This window comes from Paecilomyces variotii, assembly GCF_004022145.1.
Source record: "Paecilomyces variotii strain CBS 101075 chromosome Unknown C8Q69scaffold_6, whole genome shotgun sequence".
NCBI classification, from domain to species: domain Eukaryota; kingdom Fungi; phylum Ascomycota; class Eurotiomycetes; order Eurotiales; family Thermoascaceae; genus Paecilomyces; species Paecilomyces variotii.
Window position 1 is genome coordinate 888317 of NW_021167145.1, and position 21100 is coordinate 909416.

General features: G+C 48.4%; 3 protein-coding genes across 3 annotated transcripts; all 3 read left to right on the forward strand.

Moving 5' to 3' along the window:
• Nucleotides 1–10928: 10928 nt before the first annotated feature.
• C8Q69DRAFT_282054 (putative G1/S-specific cyclin) lies at nt 10929–12601 on the forward strand. The gene is made up of 2 exons (XM_028626924.1): nt 10929–11337; nt 11414–12601. The coding sequence occupies exons 1-2, from the start codon at nt 11125–11127 to the stop codon at nt 12443–12445; spliced, it is 1245 nt and encodes a 414-aa protein (XP_028484758.1). The 5' UTR covers nt 10929–11124; the 3' UTR covers nt 12446–12601.
• A 2021-nt stretch (nt 12602–14622) lies between these two features.
• On the forward strand, nt 14623–16765 carry C8Q69DRAFT_281993 (S-adenosyl-L-methionine-dependent methyltransferase). Its single transcript, XM_028626923.1, has 9 exons — nt 14623–15198; nt 15308–15362; nt 15430–15474; nt 15536–15571; nt 15626–15747; nt 15825–15881; nt 15950–16298; nt 16371–16573; nt 16638–16765. The coding sequence occupies exons 1-9, from the start codon at nt 15074–15076 to the stop codon at nt 16693–16695; spliced, it is 1050 nt and encodes a 349-aa protein (XP_028484759.1). The 5' UTR covers nt 14623–15073; the 3' UTR covers nt 16696–16765.
• A 1861-nt stretch (nt 16766–18626) lies between these two features.
• Nucleotides 18627–20993, forward strand: C8Q69DRAFT_468990 (O-methyltransferase). The gene is made up of 6 exons (XM_028630726.1): nt 18627–18898; nt 18995–19193; nt 19384–19507; nt 19572–19695; nt 19757–20202; nt 20274–20993. The coding sequence occupies exons 2-6, from the start codon at nt 19017–19019 to the stop codon at nt 20603–20605; spliced, it is 1203 nt and encodes a 400-aa protein (XP_028484760.1). The 5' UTR covers nt 18627–18898; nt 18995–19016; the 3' UTR covers nt 20606–20993.
• Nucleotides 20994–21100: the final 107 nt, after the last annotated feature.

The window sequence follows — 21100 nt, forward strand, 5'->3', positions numbered from 1 at the left end:
CATGTACGCAGGGTGTATATGGTATCTCATAGGTCTCCCAAAAAGATCGGAGGATTGCCACGTCACTCGGTCTGGTATGGGGTGGCTTGCCCGTGCGGTGCGGCGGATGATAATGACGAGGGGCTATTGAGCGTGCCCCTCGTTTCTCTGTCGTGGGATCCCTGATAAGATACGCATTTGAACTCTGGCTATGCCGCAGTCTCAGCCCAGTAGGAACTATTTCCTGCTCTCTGCCAGGGGTTGCCTGGTTCTTTGCGTGCATATGCTAGTATCAAGCGCAAGATCTGGCTCGTGGAGGCTTTGGGGCAAATCATGCTTCAGGTCGGTTCGCCGGCGAAAGAAAACCTGGCATTACTCGCGCAGATCGCGCAGCTGCGACGTCTACTACTGCCAAGGCGCTGTCTTTCTCTTACATTGTGAGCTGAATCGATGAGGAGAAAAGTTCAATCGGGAGACCTGATTGGAAGCTATGTTTACAAGGTTAGAAGACTGCGGGGCGTTTGAAGTATTGTTAAATGGCAACTCCGCGTTGATAAACGCACTCGTGGAGCTGGGTTTCCACTGTCGAGTGCCACAATCGCCAGAAACTTTCGACCAGATTCAATCAAAAGCATTTGTTGGTGTCTCTCTCAGGGGATCGAATGCATCATAGCAGTGTAAAGAGCGCCAATTGCATCTAGCATTTCTGATTGAACCTCCGCAAGCGAAACGCGCATCTAGGAGTCTCCGACAAGGACCTATCGCGTGGCTACCAGGAAACTAATCCATTTGAAATTCTGGGACGCGAAGACCTGGGAGCAGGCAAGGCAAGCGGTTCGCGATTCCGACGCAAAGGATAGTTAGAAGTTTATCTGCGACTATTACATCTATCTCGCAGCCAGCTATAAGCGCGCGACGACAACATACTCAGCCATAGCGTGTTCCCGAAATTTGGATCATTTATGTGATACATCTAGACGTAACCTCGCTAAATCAAGTACCTGATTTGTGTTAAAAGAGCACGAGACAAAGGCAATTAGTTAAGAAAAGAAGAATGCTTACTACAGGCGGCGTTGCAGGTAACTAACTAGATGCATACTTAAGCCGGCTGCATGCGGGCGTCTCAAGATTAAAGAACAAGATATGACTAGAGGAATATGCCTGTATTTCAAAAAAGGTCTATTCCCTTTTCCCGTTTACAAGAATAGCCATTGATGGATGGCGCTGTTGATTACGATCGTACACGATCGCAAAAGTCGATTATACTTCCGGGTAAACCATCAACGCGCAACCAGAAGTAGGCATAGCTGCAGTTTCAGCGGCGCAGGTTCTGTCTCGAGTTTAGCACGACCTTCAACCTTCAATAATGTCAGGTTCTTTCGGGCTTGGCTCATTAAACTCCCATAACAGGAAATCGTGGTGTTTTGAGTACCTGTTCTGCTTGAAGCATAAATCACAGCATGCTGGCGTGCTAATTTGATAAGTATGTGCATGGATGTTTTCCTCCCGTCGGTGGCAAGAGGGATTTGACAAGAACCCCTATGTCAGCCAGCGCGGGTTTCATAAACAACTCCAGCATAAACGTGCAAGTATATAATCCCATTGACTCTATGGATCAAGAACCAGAGGGCATTGAGTGTCTCGAAGGACCCATCCCGGGGATGTGAGACGCAAACAAACGGCATTCAAGTTTTGTACTACGCTGAGCATGATTAAGAGGGCCGAAGTTGCAGCTCAATCCATCGATAACGATAACGCTACTATTTTCCTTCAAGATGACGAGAATCTGTTGCAGTTTCCGCACTCGGTGTGACTCCGAAATGATCGCGTGCTGGGACGCGGCTGAAGCTTCTTTACCTGTTTGACCGTCCAGCGAAGTGGGTTCAGGAGTCGCAATCCTTTCCGGGGGGGCCAGGAACTCTGGGACCAAAAAGACGAGAATCACAACGCGCCTGATCGACAATAAATAAATATAAACGCGATGTTTAGATAGAGAGTACGGTCAAAACATCAAATCAGCGGGACAAAGCCAATGGAGCTGTGTCGACACGCCTTCAATGGTGCTTTGTGTTGCCTTCGCGTGCGCCATGCTGTTTGTTCGCTTGCCCGGGGGGGCAAATCTGGTAGAAACCCCTGGTATTCTCGTGGGATGCCTAACCAACACTTGTAACGTAAAGCTCCGGGCAAACTGGCCGCAACTGAGCCGTGTTGAAGCGTCCAGGAGCAAGAATTATTGACGCGAACGAACGAGAGTGAAAACTATTGAAAGGAAAATCAAGCCCGTCGTCCTCGGATATCCTGATCACAGACCGCATGTGTACCGTAGTTTGAGAAGAGGTCAATTATGCAGGAGAGAAGGCATTGGCACAGCTGCCAGATGACGGCATGCTCCTTTTTAATCGGCTCTTCCGTGGCCTTCTACGGTAAGATACCCATATGAACCCATATTAATCCTTTTGGGGTTTGTGGAGTCTCTGACGATAGTATCCGCCTCGTCTGCCTACGGTCAACTCTATCCAGCGTAGTATCCGGGACGGTCTGTACTGTATAGAATACTTGTCGAGTGTGCTGTACGTTTCTTACACCTCTGATGTTACAATACTGTAAACCTCTGTATAGGATACATACGGCCATTACCACTTGGTCTGTGACCCTTTACGAGACAACAAGCAACACGGTAAGGCCGGCTGGGAGGCTCTGAGCCAGTCGAAAGCGCGCCTTGGAACGATCAAGAACGTAAACAGAACACAAGCGAACGGCGAAGAGCGCTTGAGACGTTAGTTGAGCCCAGACGAAGGCAAAGACGCGGGTTTTCCCAAAAGAGGCATATTGCCATCTATCGTGCAAGGGAACTCATCGCCTATGTTGCAGTCGGAATTGTGGCGTTCTGATTCGTCAAACCTGCATCGCTTTCGAGTATACAGGCAAACGCCATGCCGCTCTTTTGCTAGCTCTCTTGCAGCAGTAGATTCTGTGGGATGAGATGGTTGTTCATGTTATTATATCAATCTTTATTGCGAGAGCTATTACTTTGTATAAATTCCATTTTTCTCCTAGAGACTTAAAGATCTGGCATCTACCTATTATGTTTTCTCTTTCAGCCACATATATAAACGATCAAGGATCGTAGCTCAGCCAGACTAAGCCACCAGTAGCACAGCAAGAAGACGAATTCTCATTGTCCTGTTGGCGCGAGGGGAAAGAATTAGACATCTCGTACACGACCTACACTCGTAGCTTGCTTAAGGAAGATAAAAAAAATTTTTTTTCTTAAGCGGAGCTCCGTAGGACGAAAACAAAGAGAAACACGAGGCGTTACCCGCGACTTACCAGTTCAAACTGCCTTTGTCACCCGACTGATTTCCGAATGTGGAGATTCGATGCAGGTACTCGGTGTATCGTGTCTTATATATAACGAGTGGACTGTTTGTACAGTAAATTCGACGCCTATGCGAACGCGCGCGTAGTCTACCAGTCTTTTTCACCGTTTTCTTCACCGCGCCTAACAGATTTTTGCCAGAGAATGCCTCCGCCAGCGTTCCTCTCATTGCCCTTTCCGCCCTTCCAGACTGTCCGCTATGACATGATCAAAACTGCCTTACGTCCACTTGGTCCCCAACCCGCTCCGTCCGGCGATTTACCTAGCCTCCAGATTTGCCCTGCCCAGTAGTGGATCGGAACTGGGAAATCGCAGTGGGGTGGCGGAGGAAACAAAAAAATCGAAGTTGATTTTTTCTTCTTTTTCTTTCGATCTGTTCCTTTTTTGTTTCGAGGTTTTCCTCGGCGGGCCGGGCCCTGATGTCAAACCGCTGTTTCGTTGTGGGGAGCGGACCATTGTTCTTTTCTGCATTTTACAATCTCTCGCGTGGCAGAGGTCCGTTGAGAGACGAGACAAAAATTTTCTCCCGCTCTTCTCGCCTCTCATCGTGCTGCTCGCTCCGCTGTGGATTTCTGACATCTATTATTTTGTTCCGCTTTCAACTGCCCTTGACCTTTTTGGATCATTCGCCCGTGTAATTGTATAGAAAACCGTGTAGATGGTGGTTAAGCGACGCCCCGAGGAAGAAAAATCTAGAAAGCTCAAGACCGGGATCCAAGAACCCGAAAATCTCTATGTGTTATATTATATAACTATGATGAGCATAAATTTTTATAACTACTGTATCCTGTTACTCCTGGTACAGGAATAGTTAGTCGTCCTCTTTTTACTTACACGCAACTCGGAAATAGGAGGGTCGTCTCCACACGGACGTGACACACCGACAACGAATGCTTGGTAAAGGAAAGACCACTTCACTAATGATACTAGAGCGCTACTGTACTGGCTCGTTCTCCACGTTGCACACACCTCACCAGTTTAAGTTAATTACGGAGCAGTTAACTAACCACAGAAACCCCGAGTAAGCAGGGTTCCAGAATCCTCGTGGAAAAAACAGAGGAAAAGGCTATCGTCTTTGCTGTGCATCTCCCCTTGCTTTGATAACGACGTATTATTATTGTCTCAGTTCTGTATCTAAATACTGTACGTACTTATGATTTAACGGGTCCATGATGTAAAACGCGTTGTTGCTTCGGGTAGACTGCAGAGCATTGACTTCGTAACGACACTTGTGCAAGGAACCGGATATGCAGGTGCATCTTGCAGCTTCGCGGTAAGGAGAGAGCGGCGAAAGAGAACCGTTTACTACCTTAATAATACTCCAAGAAGCGATTTCAGTGATGTAAACATAAGTACCATAATCCATGCATATGCTATATATAGAGAGCCATGCACGCGGACTCGCGCAGTAAGACATACTTAACCCCTGACCTAAGGATCGAACGCATGGACTGGAGGATGATATGTTGCAACTGGCAATTTCATTATTTGATTCATCTGGTAATGTTAATAGCGAGTTTTACTGTCAACTATGCTTAACGACCGTCCACGTTGTACAGTACATAATACACTGTTCGGTCGGATGGCTGGAGACGGGACGGACGCCACATAATATAGTGATATCAAATGCATTGAAACGCTTTCGTGTAAAACTACCTGTCTGCTTTTTCGAAATGTAGCTTTAGGATCACGGTCGTACGTCGTGTTGTAAGTGTCCAAAACTGTTTCGTGGCACTTGATAGACTTGATACGAGTCTAGTGTTCCTTGTTGAGTCGCTAACATCCCGTCAGGGTCCGGTAGGTTGGATTACCTAGAGGTTTTGCTTTCATGCGCACGTTTCAGACGAGTAAGTAGTAGCTGAGTAAAGAAAGGACATCTGGTGTGGCACAGCGGATTAGAATTCTTATTATTATCATGGCCTTCTGGAAGGATGATCCTTACATGAACCATGCAAGCTTCCGGGAGTGATGCCGCGAAGGGCAAAAGCCCAAAGTAAACTCCACTGCTTGAGGCTAGGTGGCTCATGATTTACGAGGTTTACGCTGCAACATGTCGTTGTGTCCCCTATTGCCCTGCATATGTTTCGACGAATCCTATCCAATCATTTGTCGAAAAGACAGGACGGAACGACGGCGGATGGGACATGTCAGGTGGCTAGGTATAATCCATGTCTTTATCACTGCGATCATATTGCAGACTAGACTACCCATCATCTGCCACTTCTGTTTCCTCCCCCATCTGTGGAAATTGGGGCGAAGTTGGAACAATGGTTTGATCATAATCATTCTAATAAATAAATATAGATAATGCCGGTTGAGTATTATTATCATTATCATCATTCAAACGATCTGCGCTTACCGCGAAGGGTCGAGGGAAAAGGGGCGCCTCGCCGTCGTAAGTAAACTTTCCCGTACCGTACCTAAGCCGAAGCAGCTATCTATGCCTCGAAACACCGGAAGCGATCTACAGCAAGAAATAATCATCATAAACAGGGGTAAATCAGTCAAAGCAGAATTGAGAGCAGGCAGCAGCTGTTGGACTTAGTGATCAGACACGCGCTCATCAAGAATTTTGCTACGAGAGTACTCCGTACTGCTGCAGTGCTGCCATAGTTCTGGAAGACTCGAGATTATCGTCAATGCTGGGGAATGGCGTTAGCAACCGTCGCTTTAAGCAGATTACGACCGCTGCTAACATGTCTCTACTACGGGAACCAACATGTACAGGAAAGCCACCGTATCCTAATCGTGTTCCATCTCCTGATATCGTTAGCTTAGGAGAGCTCTAGACCCAGGAACAAGGATCTGACGTGAAGCTGGCGGCTGGTGTTGGGCCCTACGGCCCTACAGCAAGAAGGATCGTTCATGATTGCAAGGGAAATATAATCTCACATGTAGGAATAACTACATACCTCATGGCTGGATGGATTCTAGATAAAGCGGCTGTGCAGTTGCAAGGGAGCAGCACAGCAGCAGCAGCCGCAGCTTGGAGCAGACGGATAGGATTGCACCCCCAGTACCGTAATTTTAGTTAAGCCCGGCTGTGGCCCGGTGCAGGCCATGCGGCGGGATCCAACCAGTTGGAGCCGGGGCTGTCCGGCGGCTAAATGGCCAAGGGGATTCGATCTGCCGCGGATCAACCAGATCATGGGACATCCTGACCAAAGAGTTAGCTGCAAATAATGGGTTTTTGCTCTCTAGAGTAAACAAAGGACCTGAACTCTGTTGCAATCTATTATACACTCCGACAGGCAGGTGACAGATAACGGTGGTTTGAAAGTGATGATTCTCTCAAAGAGGGTTTCTGTATCGCGCCGGTCGAACCGCTTCCCCGGCATCCCTTGCTTCGTCCCAGCAAAGTATATCAATCTACAGTACAGTACATACTGCAATAGCGTAGGGACCTCGGTTACAATAACTACGCTGTGAACACGAGATGGAAAATCTCTTGTGGCATGTTCGGGTTCTTGCGTGTCCTTTGTCTAAATCATGGCGAAGAATTGACACAAGCAAATAAAGGAACCGAATAGACACAACACAACAGCCACAAACTAATATTCTAGAAAGTGCCATTCATCCGGAACTTTGTTGTCATCTTCAAAAGCTCTCCCGTAATCTATGTCACTTCTTCAATGTGGCACAGAACCAACACAATGCATGCTGAAGAAGTAAGGGTTCCGGGTTCCTACAGCGAAACAGTTGCAGAGTCCACTGCTTAGGATATAGTAGTACATACATACATGGCAGCATCGTTAGAATGAAGTGCCATATATGAAATGGCTGGTCGAATCAGAGAACCAGCTCTATTGTCGGTAAAGATGACCACTTGACCGCTGTTTCCACATCTACTCATAGCACGAATAAGAGAAGGGACTCCGTTCTGTAGGGCTCTGTTTACATGCAACGCCGTCCGATCTTCTTCTAGACCAGCGAGTAATTGTCTGTGGATCTAGACCCTTTGAGGATTATCATGCATTTGACGATAAAAAAAAAGGCATTCTTTGTAGAACCGCGCTACCAGATAGACAACATGTCACCTTACGAAGCGACTGATGTAAGGGTCAAAGGAAGATCTTAACCATGGCCAAATACCGTCTTTGATGTCTTGATTCTATTTCCTCGACGAAGTTCGTGTCGATGATACCTGTCGAGGCGCACCCCGCATCAACCGGGGAGACATTCCTATCACCGCGACTCTTAATAATAGTGGATAACTAACTAGATAAAAATGAAAGCGGAAACCCCATATCAAAAGAACCGGTGATGCGCCAGTGTAGAGTAGTTCCACTCACGGCTGCAGCCTGGAACTACTGCAGGAATGAGACGTGATGGGCTATCCAAGTGTTCAGGGTAAACCTGGTTTATGGACGAACAGGCGTGTCGGTTCGCCAGACGCGGTGGTAGAGCCTGGGACGCGAGCGTATTTTCATTTCTGCCAAATGGAGTTAAGATGGGGTTACAGAGCGGCTCATCCAAGATGTGGAAGGGCTGAGGACCCCAACCGTCCCGGTTCTGCGGGTTAAGTGATCAGGATTCCTTTGCGAGTCGCGCGAGAGCGCGTACGATACCACAGAATATTAGCGGCGGCGCAGAGGCTGCATGGCATCAACAGCAGTATCGGAGGCTGCAGAAGAGCAAGCGTCCGGTATCAATCTGACGCAGCTTGGGAGAGATTAATATTACTGTTCTAGGCGAACTGGCTTTTGAGCCGGATGGGGGGTGATGCGATTAGCGGCCACTGGCTGACCGGTTCTCTCTCTCTTCTGCGACGGGGATCATCCCCCACTAAGTTGTACTGAGCAAGCGTCTTGGTAGTACTACTACTAATTAGATACTCGTCGCGCGCTGAACCGTGGAGGTTTAGAGAGTTTTTTTCAGGAGGCTCCAAGCCGGTTCTTACGAAGGTCCGGAAATCGTGGAGAAACGACTTGTCTACGGTACTGGTGCGCTTGACCCTGAAATAATAATAATAATAATAATTAATTACATACATCCGCACCCTGGAAACGCTCTTTTATTCTCCGCCCAGGGGTCGCGCATCAGGATGATGATGAGCAGCCGCTTGTGGGGGGACGAAGTAGCAGCGACAGTGAATGCATGATATGCTCGAAAGAGGGTCTCTCTCTCCTGAAAGGCTCAGGCTTCCTTTTTTTTTGCGACCGCCAAAACTGGGGCGGTGTCGAGCACTTACCGTGCTGGCAGTCGCTCCGCGTTCAGGCCCCATGAGGCAGACCCTGCCAGGTTCTGACTTTACTACTACTGAGTTCAACGTCCTGCGCGAGTAATCAAGCAGCATTCGGTCGCAGCTTCATGGAGCCACTCGCTGGGATACCCGCGCGTAGATAGTGTAGAACTATTACGCCGTACACAGGCGCGGTCGAGCCAGGCAGTGGTCTTGCGTCCAACTGTATGGGCGTACGAAACCCCCCCGTATGTATTATTGTATACAATAATAATAATACCTGCTCACTGACGTTGGTTTCCATACGCCGGCGCAGAAAGCCCCCCGAGACGGCGGCTCTCCAGCGGCAGCCAATCGCTCTCCCATCCTAGGCTGATGGAGACCAAAACCAGCCAAGCAGCGCTGGTGGTCTGGTACTGGTCCGGGACGAGACGAAACGAGACGGAACCGTACGGACGGCGGTGAGCCTCTTGCCGTACCCGTAATCCGATACCCATACACCCTGACACCGTCACGTCTTACCATACGGCGCGGGCAGCGAACGCTCGAACAGAGAAGGTCCAGGGACCTCAACCTCTCGTCTCGGTTCTCTTGATCTCTTCTCCTTCTCTCCTCTACACCCGCCTGGAGAGAGAAACTCCCTCCTCACCTTTCTCTCCCTCTCCTCCTTCATCTCCGCCTCTTGTTCTCTCCTCCTCTCTTCCTTCCGCCAAAATCTTGGAGAGATCTGAGACTGATCCATTGGCTGTGATCTGTCGACTGGACCATCCGGTTGACACCGCATCCTGCCTGCTGCATCAGTTCTCCAGTCGAGCCGTGTCCGTCAGTTCTGCTCCGACGTTCCCCCCTCTTCGACGCCTGTGAAGCTCTCGTCGAGTCTCCAGTTTCGATTCCTTCCTCTACCCTCGAGTCAACGGTGCCATCGCGTTCCGTAACGATCGACGGTAGTCTTCCTTGTATACAGCTCCTGCCGGTTAGACGAGCGAAATACACAGGAACAGAAAAGAAGGAATTCTTCTTTGGCTGCTTTTTTCCTGGCCTTTTTCGATTTTTCTGTGTATATGATTCGGTGTTGTGTCTTTTGAGAGGTAAGGGTGCCCTCTTTTTTTCCTTGTGTCTGCAATTTTATACCCCCCGCTCCGAGTTCAATCTCGAGATATCATGGCATACCCACCGATCGAGCTTCGAAATGCTTCACTGCGTCCGCCTGGAATATATAATCTGGAATCGGAGATAATTTTTCACCCGTGGTCATGAGTCTTGTCCATCATCGGTTCATCATCCCCTGGGCTGCGGAGCCCCAGAGCTTCATTAAATCGAGCTTCGTCAGCTTTGATATCAGTCTAAGGAAGCCTTGCACATCGAGGATTTGGTAAAGATAACGGTGCATGAGAATTGGGACCGCGCTGGAGGGCATCTCATTCCTTGAAGAGGGAGGTACACGGGTATGCCACTGCGAGACCCGTGTAAGGTAGCGTGTTAGGAAGAAACGTCGAGTAGTCGACGTACCGTTAACTTTAGGCATAGCCAAAGGGCCAGCCGTGAGGTTAACATAAAGGAGGTCGCGACAGGATAGTGGTGTGTGGGCATTCGCTCGGTCGGCTATCTTCTGGGAATGAGAGTCTCAGTCCTCACATACCTCAGTGCACAACGCGCTCTCCTTCCACTCGGACAATATCTTCGACAGACTTCTTAGAGCGCAGTACATGCCGAGAGAATAAGCTAACGCACTCGTCTCCTGCAGAAAGTTTCTCGACCTGTAAAAATCCGCATCGTTTTTTCCCTTGTGGACCATTTTTTCAGCCGTTGAACAGCTCTCTGGACGTACCTATCTCAGGTCTGTACCAGATAATTGAACGACGTGAGTCTTCAAAAGTGTACGTCTTGATCATTCTTCGCGTGCATAATACCTCCCCTGACAATCTGCCCCTAGATAGGGTTGTCCCTGTCCCGCTGGTGTTCCCCACATTCCGCGGCACATACAGGCCTGCACGCCTAAGTTATCGGATCGAAGGGGTGGAGGCGTTGACTCGTGCTTCATCTCTTGACCGGTATCCTACAGCCAGTTCCTCAGGTTCATTCCTGCGTCCTGTCCCAGCCTAGATGCCAGACTCGCCGTCACGGTAAGGGTTGCAACGTGCCCTCTGCCTGAAGGCCTTTATTCTGGGTTAGTACCACTCGTCAAGGAGACCTCCTTCTACCTCGCTTCACTTGCTTTTTAGCCTGGCTGTTCCCTTCATACATGTCCCCTGTATTCCCGAAATCTAATCCTTAGCTTCTAAATACCACCTGCTAATGAGATCCTCGCACGTTCTAGCTTAGGCCAAGCAGACTTATATCTGGGTCCTGGCCACCTTCGACTGCAGTGTGCGGACTATTGTCGACACTGACCTCTCATTAATATTGTTTTCCAACTAATTCCAATCCTTATTTGCATTTTAATTCGACGACTGTCATTCTCTTAATTCCGTCGTTTCCTGATAGACACACCTTGGTGTTTCAGGTCCTCTCATTTCGGAATCTCGACACCGAATCTACCATTAATCTTCGACAACCGGATAACTTATCGGAGGATATTGCAAGCATGGCTTATCAACAACGTCACGCTCACAAATATCAACCGTGCGATAGCTTCTTCGTGGAAACATACGAAGATTTCCCTGCTCCTCACATGGATCCCAAGGAACACGCAAAGCTCATTGCTCGGGAACGTCAATACGCCATGGCAGACGAGCTGTCGAGACAGGCTAGCGAGGAGTACCAGGATGATATCCTGAGCCACATGCTTGAGATGGATGTTAGTTTCCCTTCATATGTGATCTTGGAAGTGAGTCCGTGTTGGTGTCACATTGGCTAACCCCTATTTCTTCCAGACGGCTACGCTTCCCGATGTCGACTCGATTGACATTCAAACGGAGATCCAGTGGTTCATGCGCCCGTATCTGCTTGACTTCTTGATCGAAGCGCACACCGCATTCCAGCTCTTGCCGGCCACTCTCTTCCTGACCATCAACCTCCTCGACAGATACTGCTCGAAGCGTGTTGTGTACAAGAGACATTACCAGCTCGTTGGCTGTGCAGCACTCCTCATCGCCGCCAAGTACGGAGACAAGAAGGACCGTGTTCCCACAATCAAGGAGCTGAAGTCGATGTGCTGCTCTCTGTACGATGACGACATGTTCATCCAGATGGAGTGGCACGTTCTGCAGACGCTGGGATGGACCATTGGACACCCGACTGTCGACAGCTTTCTTCAGATCGCCGTCATCGATACTCCCTACGACCCGGAAGTAGAGCATCTTGCACTGTACATCCTCGAGATTTCCCTCTTCCACCGGGAGTTCGTGTCCAAGCCTTCGGCTGACCTTTCCAGGGCAGCCTTGGCTCTCTCTCGCTGCATCCTGAATCGGCCTCAACCTCGTCACACCGAATGGGCTGCGAACTACGATTCGATGACCTTGGTTGGATTGTCTCAGCAGTTGCATCAACCGTCACAAGTGTTGGCCCGGAAGTACTCTTCTGCCCATTACTCCCGCGTCTCGAAGCTTCTCGAGCAGTTCCTCGCCCGCCAGGCCTCCATTGCCAGTTCGTACACTCCACCTTCGCCGCCTTCGGAAGTCCCAGAGAACTCGAAGCCTTACAACGGAGAGATTGGTTTGGCCACTCCTCAGAAGCAGCAGTATTCTGGAAACATGCCTAATGGATATCTCACCCCGCCAATCACGCCTGAGAATGAGGCATTTACCAACGCCCAAGCGAAGGGGGTAGCTAACCCCTGTCCTCCCTCTCCCACCCCGCCCCCGACCGTCCAATACTCGAATTCACACGAATATCAAGCTGCGCGTTCTTATGGGCAGCAGGCGTACCCTCAACAGCCTCAGGTGGGATTTAGCTCTGCCTTCTAAGCAGAAGCTTCGACATCAGGATATGCGGTGGAACGTTGGAAATCCCGAGCGTATTAAAACTGCGTATTAATCTTGTGGGCCAGCCTGATTCGCTGACCCGCAGCGTTCATACTTAGAGGATCTATGTGTCCCTTGCTATTCTTCTAATCCATGATATCTGGGTGTGCCATTTTTTTGTGCATAGCCTCTGTGCCATAGTTATCCAACCTGAAATACCTGTCTATCATCGAAACGACCTCTGGTCCAAAATCTGTGACCTAGAATCTTCTGGTCGAATCTCGCATATCCCGTTTTTACATACCCCTTTCATTATGTTTTGTTCCCCGTCTTTTGCTGTTTCTTTTTTTACTCCTCACTCCTGTGTCTGTTCTATCACTGGCATTGCAAGCGCGAGTCTTTTCGAGTTTGAAATCAATTCTTCGTGTCTACAATTATTCTTTTTAAAAAATATCTTTGTTCTTGAGCAGTTTTTGTGCGAGCGCGTCCATGTACACTCCTGTGTGCCTAAAGTCCGGCCTTGTCTACTTTTGTTGTACCCCCTCTCTGCAAGATACCATTTGCATTACCGGCCTCGTGGAGGCCAAATTGAAAAAAAGGGGGAGTGGAACAGATTGAGAAAAGCGCACGGACGCCGAAAAACAAAAAAGCATCCGTCTATTAGCCTGTAGGCATTACATTGCACCTGTGTGACCAAAGGGGGAGAGATGAAAACTGTTGCTGTCCGGTGTGGGATGGACTGAGGAAGCAAACCCAGAATGGAAAAGCAAGGTGGAAGGTGAAGATTGTTCATGTACGAGAGTACTAGTACTTCGACAGACAGATAGAAAAATACAAAAACAAGCATGGGTATTGCGAATCATGGTTTCCTACGAGTAAGAAGACTCCGCGTTCTGCAGACCGAGATGGGATATGAGGCCTCATCGGTACCTGACGATCTTCCATTCCACACACATGGATATCGCACCCTGCCGACGGACGGCCCGCGCGACCGTATATATGGTATCGGTTCCGAAGTACTGGCCCTGGAGTACCATATCTACATGACTGGAATGCAACTTCGCGCTGTATGTACCTGTCAATCCTCTTCCATCCCTTGCGGTTTGTTCTTCGTGTTTCCACGGCATGCAATGCACAGTCATATAGCAGCTGGCATCGCGACGCGAGCTGATTGATATCTTCAGCTCGGTCTGGACGGCCAGATCTGCTCATCCATCAAAGGAATTTTTTTGCTCAGAATGCTGCCATCTATTTACCTTGCAGTACAAAGGACCATACTTCCACTCCAACGAAGGACGAAGGACGAAAGGATGACTGGGAAAGCTCTGGTCCCCGATGTCCTGATTGGGCCATCGACAGACCAGCGAGGCCGTGAAGATCTCGGGTGCGTTTCTGCAGCCGGTCCTCGTCCCTAAAGCCAACCATCATGTCTTGTGAGCGGACATCGCTTCGACCGTAGGATGATTTCTGATTGCTGACTGCCTCATCCCTATCTAAGTAGAAACTGCCGGGCAATCCTGCATTATTGAGTCAGTTCGCCGGTGCTCGCCGCCAAGAGCAAGTGATCTTCATCCATCGCCTGTTTCCAAGCCAAAGCTTAAGGATGAAGCTAAGGAGGATCGTGGATCCACCGGTCCTCACGATCCTTCAGCCAGCCAGCCATCGAGGAGTTCTTCACGAACACCACTTGTCATTTATTCTTCTTCTCTCGACGGGAAGACCTCGGTCTCATCGCGGCCCCACGCTTGCTCCACGGTTCATTCGTCCTTATGATCTCGTGCATCTTGAAATCCTAGTCTAGTCGGGGGTTCGCAGGGCAGCATGCAGGATCATGGATGAGACATCGAACCGCTGAGCCATGCGTCGACAAGACAAGAAAAGCTCTTTAAACACTGGTGATAGATATGTAACATCTGAAAACGAGGGCATCTTCCCTTTATCTCCCTATCCCTGAAACCCTGAGCAAGAACAGCAACTGCACTCCTCGGGAACCCTTCGAAACGATCTTTTCCGCAGCTGGACGCATCATACTGCACGTGTCCGCGGCACCCTTAGACGTTATATCATCGCAGTATACCATGTCGAGTGGCCAGGATTGGTCCTGTAAGCTGAGTAAACCGGGTTAACAACAGCGAGTTCAGCGTTTCTCGGCATAGGCTGTAGCTAGGATGCCCCCCTCCGAGCATCATCCATCACTTCACTTATAAGCATCGTTAAAACGGGCGCGGGAGAAGGCGGGACCGGGCTCCAGCAGGACTGCCGAATAGACAGTCAAATCCTTTTCGTTGCTTTCGCCGTTCTTCACAGGCCCGGCGATCTCTTGGCCCCAAAAGTCTCCGAATGACAACGCGACATTGCCTCCTGAGTCGGTAGCCGATGGCCTTCGAGAAGACCCCGATGTTCCCCGTTCGGTTGCCGTGATTGCTAGTGATACAGATATTATTATCGCTCACTCGCCCACATTGCCAGACAGTACTTCGTAGTCAACTCAACTCTGCGTTGCTCAGTCCAGTGATGATGGTGTCGCCCGCTCGTCCTGTCCAGCGTTGATAAAGAGTTCAACCGGACAATACCTCTGTTCCTTAGTGCCTGTCTTTTTTGGCGACCATTCTCGACTGCGAAAATCTCAGGATGGCATCAGAATCCGATACGGAAGATTCGTCTTCGATCTTTACACGAACGACGGCGCCGACGGAATGGGATTCAGCAGACCAGATGGATCCTCGAGATGATGATAGCTTCTCCATTGGGACCTTGTATGTGCAGCCTCGCGCTATCATTCTGTAAAGCTCTGGGCGCAACTGCATCTGAATCAGCACGGGCCTTGGCTCGTAGTCAGTTAGCTAACAACGTATTCTCACACAGTGGGGAGGGGTCGACGTACTCTCTATCGTCGAGCGTTCTCAATTATCAGTACGAAGTATGATAGTCTAATTGAAAAGAGCCATTAACTACCACCCGATCGCTGACGAGCGCAATCCTTACAGCATGGGAGACGATATCATGCCTATCACGAGGGGAAGTATATAATGGTACTTTTGAACACCATCCGCGGGAAACGAGGATGATTCGTTTGCTAACGAGGCAATCTAGCCGAATGATGACCAAGAGCAAAACAAGCTGTTCTTGGTATGTCTTTCTGATCCGCCTTCTGCTTCGCGCGTTACACTAACTCTGGGGAAGATTCACCTTATGCACGAACTCGCATTTGATGGTAGGCTCCATCTTGCGCCGATATCCCCCGATCCGCAGAATGTCCTAGACGTGGGGACAGGCCGTGGAGATTGGGCGATCGATTTCGCAGAGTATGGATTCTCTTCTTCGTTTCGAAATGTATTTTCGAGAAAAGAATATAGTAGACTGATTGCGCATGCGCTTACAGGAATTATCCCTCTGCCAGGGTGATTGGCACCGATCTTAGTCCTATACAGCCATTATGGTATGTCTTGACTGTCCACTGAACGATGTCTGCATTTGTCGCAAAGGAAAACTGATTGAAAGGAATAGGGTACCTCCGAACTTGACCTTCGAAGTCGACGACGCCGAAGATGACTGGCTATATACGCAGCAGTTTGACTACATCCATACGCGCACTCTATGCGGAGGTGTTCGTGACTGGCCGCGCTTCCATCGACAAGCATTCGAACACCTGAAACCAGGAGGCTGGCTGGAGATGCAGGAGAATGACGCTTGGTTTCAACGCGAGGATGGCACAATTCCAAAATGGTCGAAGATGTTCCTCGAAAAACTGGACGAGGCTAGTATACTCAACGGGACGCGATTGAATGTGGCCAGGGATCAGAAGCAGCATATGATCGATGCGGGTTTTGTCGACGTGCAGGATGTAATCATCAAGGTACGTCCTGCAGTTTACTATCCTATCCCTACTATCTAGAGGAGCCATTCACTGATCTTCTGTGATGTGCAGCTACCGCTCGCTCCCTGGCACGAGGATCCAAAGATGAGAGAAATCGGCCGAATCCGTGGACAAGCGATGAACCAGGGCGTCGAAGGCTACAGTCTTGCCCTATACACCCGTCATCTAGGTTGGAGTCCAGACGAAGTTCGGATCCTCCTTGCAAAAGTGCGCAGCGAATTTAACGATCTGAACAATCGCATGTACATCGCAGAGTGAGTTCTCTTTCTCAAATGGACGATTCAGATTCGTTTGAGATACTAATTCGCCCTTCAACAGACATGTCGTCTTCGGTCGCAAACCGGAAGACGCACCTGATACGCGAATTTCCAGTTGATCGACTTCTCGGACCCTACCGTCCTTGCTCATTATGACACTCAATCTCGAAGCGTTTGCAAAAAAAGAAACACCACACTACTGCGATGGTATATAACCGCAAGTGCAGTCGATGAGCGGATCTACACCAAAAACAACCCCCTATTCTTCCCCTTCCCCCCGGGTTTTTATGATACCAAATCTCTCTTCTTTCTGACTATGTTTTATTACCCTCAAACCCATATGTTTCATTTTTGGTTTCCGGGGACCGCATTTTGGTAGGGATTCGAGCTGGAAGAAAATGCGGCAAGGGTCAAAAAAGAAGAGCATGCACTCTGCGCATAACGGCCAACCTGCGCATTATCACTACGCTCTTTCTTTTATTTTATTCTCAACACACCTTCATGGGCGGTGATTTGCTCTACAACATTGGCATGGCGCTGGGAATGGTTTCGGGAATTTTTGGAAAAGAGGCCATAGCCAGGGATATGAATACGAATTAGCGTAAATGGATTGATATGGAATGGAATGGATGGTTTTTATTTGATATAATCTTTTGGAATTTCTATAACTAAGGGGTCCCTTGGATTCTATTTTCGGGTCAAATTATTATAGGGAAGAGAAAAAAAGAAAGGAAGAAAGGAAGAACTGAGTGAGTAATTAGTTACTTCTCGCTCCTCTTGTATCTTTGTTTCAGGAACGTATAAATAGTCGAGCTGATTATTGATATATCTATTTTGGTGAATTTGATTCTGGTTTAACGAAGACTAGCTACATGTAGATTACAATCTAGTTAGTTAATCCTGTTGCCTAGTAAGCTAGTTATGTTTTTATGTCAGGGTATATTTATTTCATTGGATCTTCGTTGGAGGCGTGTCACGAGTAATTCCTCTCTTTCTCTTTCTCTTTCTCTTTCTCTTTCTCTTTCATTTTTCCTTTTCTTCTCAAGAAAGAAGCTATTATTATTTAAACCGCACAAAAAAAAAAAAAAAAAAAAAAAAGACAAGCATCTAACTATGTATCTAGACTGAAGTCGCCGATAGGTATTATTATAATCTATTCTATATAGTTCCCAGCAAAAACTAGTGGGAGAATAAAGCAAAAGCAATCAAACCAGGGTAGGTATGTAACTGACAGTTCCTTCATCGTCCTGAGAGACAAGGGTAAGGGGTATGTTATTAACCATTATCCAATAGAATTAACTTGACTTGCTTGTTTGGACACTCAGGGCCGATATAAAGGGCCGATATAGCTAACTGCCGTAGAGGGGCTTCCCCGCCTGCCTTGCCCCTCTCTCTCTAGACTCTCGTAGGGTAGCGGGAGAAGCCGATCCAGGTTCCTTTTTTTCTTTCTTTTGCATTGGAAAGGAAAACACGATGATATATATCTCATCTACAGACATATAGACAGCTGAGCTATGCTATGATCGTCAACATTGACGAAAAACCTAGCTAACCTTGTGGGTTGTTGTAAGGGATATGGTGATGATCTGATCAAAGGTGGGATCCCCGGTCTCCGTCCGAATTATTGAGAAAAAGAGGCGGCTAGGTAGAAGACCGAGAAGTCCCGAATGATGATGTGAGATGCTGCTTGCAGTAACTAGTTAGTGTGGCTACTTTGGCACAAAAAAAAAAAAGTCTAAAACAAGATCTTACATGCACATGCATTTTTTCAGTGTTGCGTTGCACATGCGGTGTATATGTGGAGAGGGTGGACTTTGTTTCTGGGGTTCCGGTTCCTTTTAAGTATCGAGGATGGACAGAGCCTTCATATAGATAGATAGATAGATGGCAATATACCATACTTATCCACTACGATGAACTTCCCGTGGATGCCAAGAACAATTGATACGCCTGTCTGATGTGCATAGACGGCGTGGAGACTGAAGCCGATATTAGTTAGTTAGATTAGCTTAAGTAAAGAAGAGCAAAGCAAGTTCGAAGTGGGGGTTGGGTTTCCCTTGTCGGCCCGCAATAATCAAGTGGAGGAATAAATAACAATTGATAGGAGATCAAGAGGTAAATATTAAATAGGCCCCCTGGTCTCCTCTTCTTCTTGACTTTGTGAGATCGTCATCCGGTTGGTGTGCTCGCCCGTACGTATACTTATAATATCTATTTATCTGCTTCCTCTGCTCTCTCTCTCTCTCCCTTCATCTTTCCGGTCGCGCCGCGAATACGGACCTCCTCTTCTTGCCTGTCATTCTGCTGGGCTAACACAGAGAGGTAAACCCCAGTTTCCATGCCATTTCATTGTTGCGGAATTGCCTCCAATCGGCTTGGATGAAGCGATCTAAACTGACATGACAAGACGGACATCAGATACTTAGGAGCTCCAATCATCATGTCGAAGGCTCAATCCTTGAGCGCTCAATGCGAAGATATCCTTGCATCTATCAAGGAATTCGAGAAAACAGACCAGACGGACCGCGCACAACGGTTGAGGCTGGTGCAGTCTCTCAACAAGCTCACGCATCGCTTGAAGGATCCTAAGGAGGCTATATTCGATCATTTCACCAACGTATGCCAATCATCGTCTCGCTGTTTTTTTCCTTTCCCGTCAATAATGTGCAAGGTTATGTTGGGTCAAGCGATAAAAACTTATAACTATATACTATTGTCTTTGATATCATCGTTCTCTCTTATGAAGTGGACGATGGATCTTTGAGATATAAGAACACAACTGATCGATATTATTATCTGTATCATAGTTCGTTGAAACATGCAATCTGCGTGGTCTCTTGGAGCTTCGTGTGCCGGAAAACATTCCTCGAGAGGGAAGCATCTCCGCAAAGGAGCTAGCAGCCAAAGTCAAGGCCGATGAAGCACTCATTGGTGAGTTCCCTTGAAGGAGTTGCATCTAGGATCTGCGGATAGGATACTCATGGATGTTAATTAGTACGTCTAATGCGCATTACCACTGTAACGGGAATATTCGACATGGTCGGTCCGGATGAATACGCGCATACTCCTTTCTCCCTGGCATACCTGGACGGGCACGAAGTGGACTTCTTCAAGCTCATGTGAGTTTTCCATTATCATCAGTGGCAGAAGGCGGCGGCTATTCTAACAGATTGAGCACAGGTGCGATGAGATTTTGGTGAATACATCCAGACTCCCGGAGTATTTCAGAGAGGTCGGTGGCAAGGATACGACAAGCATGACGAGCAATCCCTTTACATGGGGTAACGGGCAAGATGGCAAGACGTTTTTCGAGATTATTTCCCAGGATCCAAGGCGCATCAAGCAGTTTGATGTTGCCATGTCGACTCAGGATTTCGTCCTTCCCGTCCTGGGCATGTATCCTTTCGGTACAGAGCTGGCCAATGTGCCCGACAGGGAGACACGACCGTTGATTGTGGATATTGGTGGTGGCAGAGGGCAGTCATTGTTGCAGATCAAAAATGAATGGCCGGAGTTGCAAGGAAAATTCATCATCCAGGACCGCCCACTAGTTTTGGACTCTTACCCGGAACTTCCAGGCATCGAGAAGATGGCACATGACTTTTTCACTCCACAGCCGGTTAAACGTAAGTAGTACATAAATGAACCAAGACTGGAAGTGAGAGATAGGTCGACGATGCTGACGTATAACTACCAGATGCTCATGCTTACTATATCCGCCGCTGCTTTCACAACTGGACGGACGCTCATTGCCTGAACATCCTCCAGCAGATAGTCCCTGCCATGGCGCCTGATTCACGAGTCCTGATAGGAGAAATGGTGGTCCCCGAGTACGGAAGTGAACGACCAGGCGGAGTGGAGGATATGGCCCCGTACTGGATGGATCATGCCATGTTCACCTTTGGAGGCCGAGAGCGAACCGAGACGGATTGGAAGAAGATGTTCGCAAGCGCTGGGTTGAAGCTGGTGAAGATCTGGCGTAGCCAGGCAGGAAGCCAGACAATTCTTGAGGCTAGACTGGTGGCATGATCTTGGTGGCCAGTGCAGGACTGCCTAATGACTGTATGATCTTAGAATGTGTCAATATACGATTTGTGACCTTTGCCCCTTTCCGTCCACTCGGCGAGGATATCGCATGTACCTCACGAGATCTCAAGATGACCAAATTGGCGACGTCGAATGGGGCGTGAGCCTGTGCAAATCCCTATGATAGACGATCAGATGAGGCTTGCTTGCGGCTGAGGCTCGCCATGACCGCTAGCTGAAACTATATCACGCCTTCCCTTCTGCTCTGGTTCCCTTCCCGAGGTATCCTCCTATACTCGGTTCTCGATGAGACCTCAAAAGTCCTAAGCGCCATGTCAGCATTGTTGTCCATGTTATTAACCAAAATAATTGCTCTGCTCTGGGAGCTATTACTGTTATATGTTAGGACAACGGTGAAGGATGGTGCATTATCTTTAGGCGTGAGCCTATATTGTGTCTGTATAAGTATCTAGTCTCGTGGTCCCCATCTTGCGGAGT

Bases quoted from the DNA above. Each gene is read 5' to 3' on its own strand.
- C8Q69DRAFT_282054 (XM_028626924.1), top strand. From the start codon at position 11,125: ATGGCTTATCAACAACGTCACGCTCACAAATATCAACCGTGCGATAGC. The intron at 11,338-11,413 runs GTTAGTTTCCCT...TATTTCTTCCAG, and splicing joins GCCACATGCTTGAGATGGAT to ACGGCTACGCTTCCCGATGT.
- C8Q69DRAFT_281993 (XM_028626923.1), top strand. From the start codon at position 15,074: ATGGCATCAGAATCCGATACGGAAGATTCGTCTTCGATCTTTACACGA. The intron at 15,363-15,429 runs GTATGATAGTCT...CAATCCTTACAG, and splicing joins TTCTCAATTATCAGTACGAA to CATGGGAGACGATATCATGC. The intron at 16,574-16,637 runs GTGAGTTCTCTT...GCCCTTCAACAG, and splicing joins AATCGCATGTACATCGCAGA to ACATGTCGTCTTCGGTCGCA.
- C8Q69DRAFT_468990 (XM_028630726.1), top strand. From the start codon at position 19,017: ATGTCGAAGGCTCAATCCTTGAGCGCTCAATGCGAAGATATCCTTGCA. The intron at 19,194-19,383 runs GTATGCCAATCA...TCTGTATCATAG, and splicing joins TATTCGATCATTTCACCAAC to TTCGTTGAAACATGCAATCT. The intron at 19,696-19,756 runs GTGAGTTTTCCA...GATTGAGCACAG, and splicing joins GTGGACTTCTTCAAGCTCAT to GTGCGATGAGATTTTGGTGA.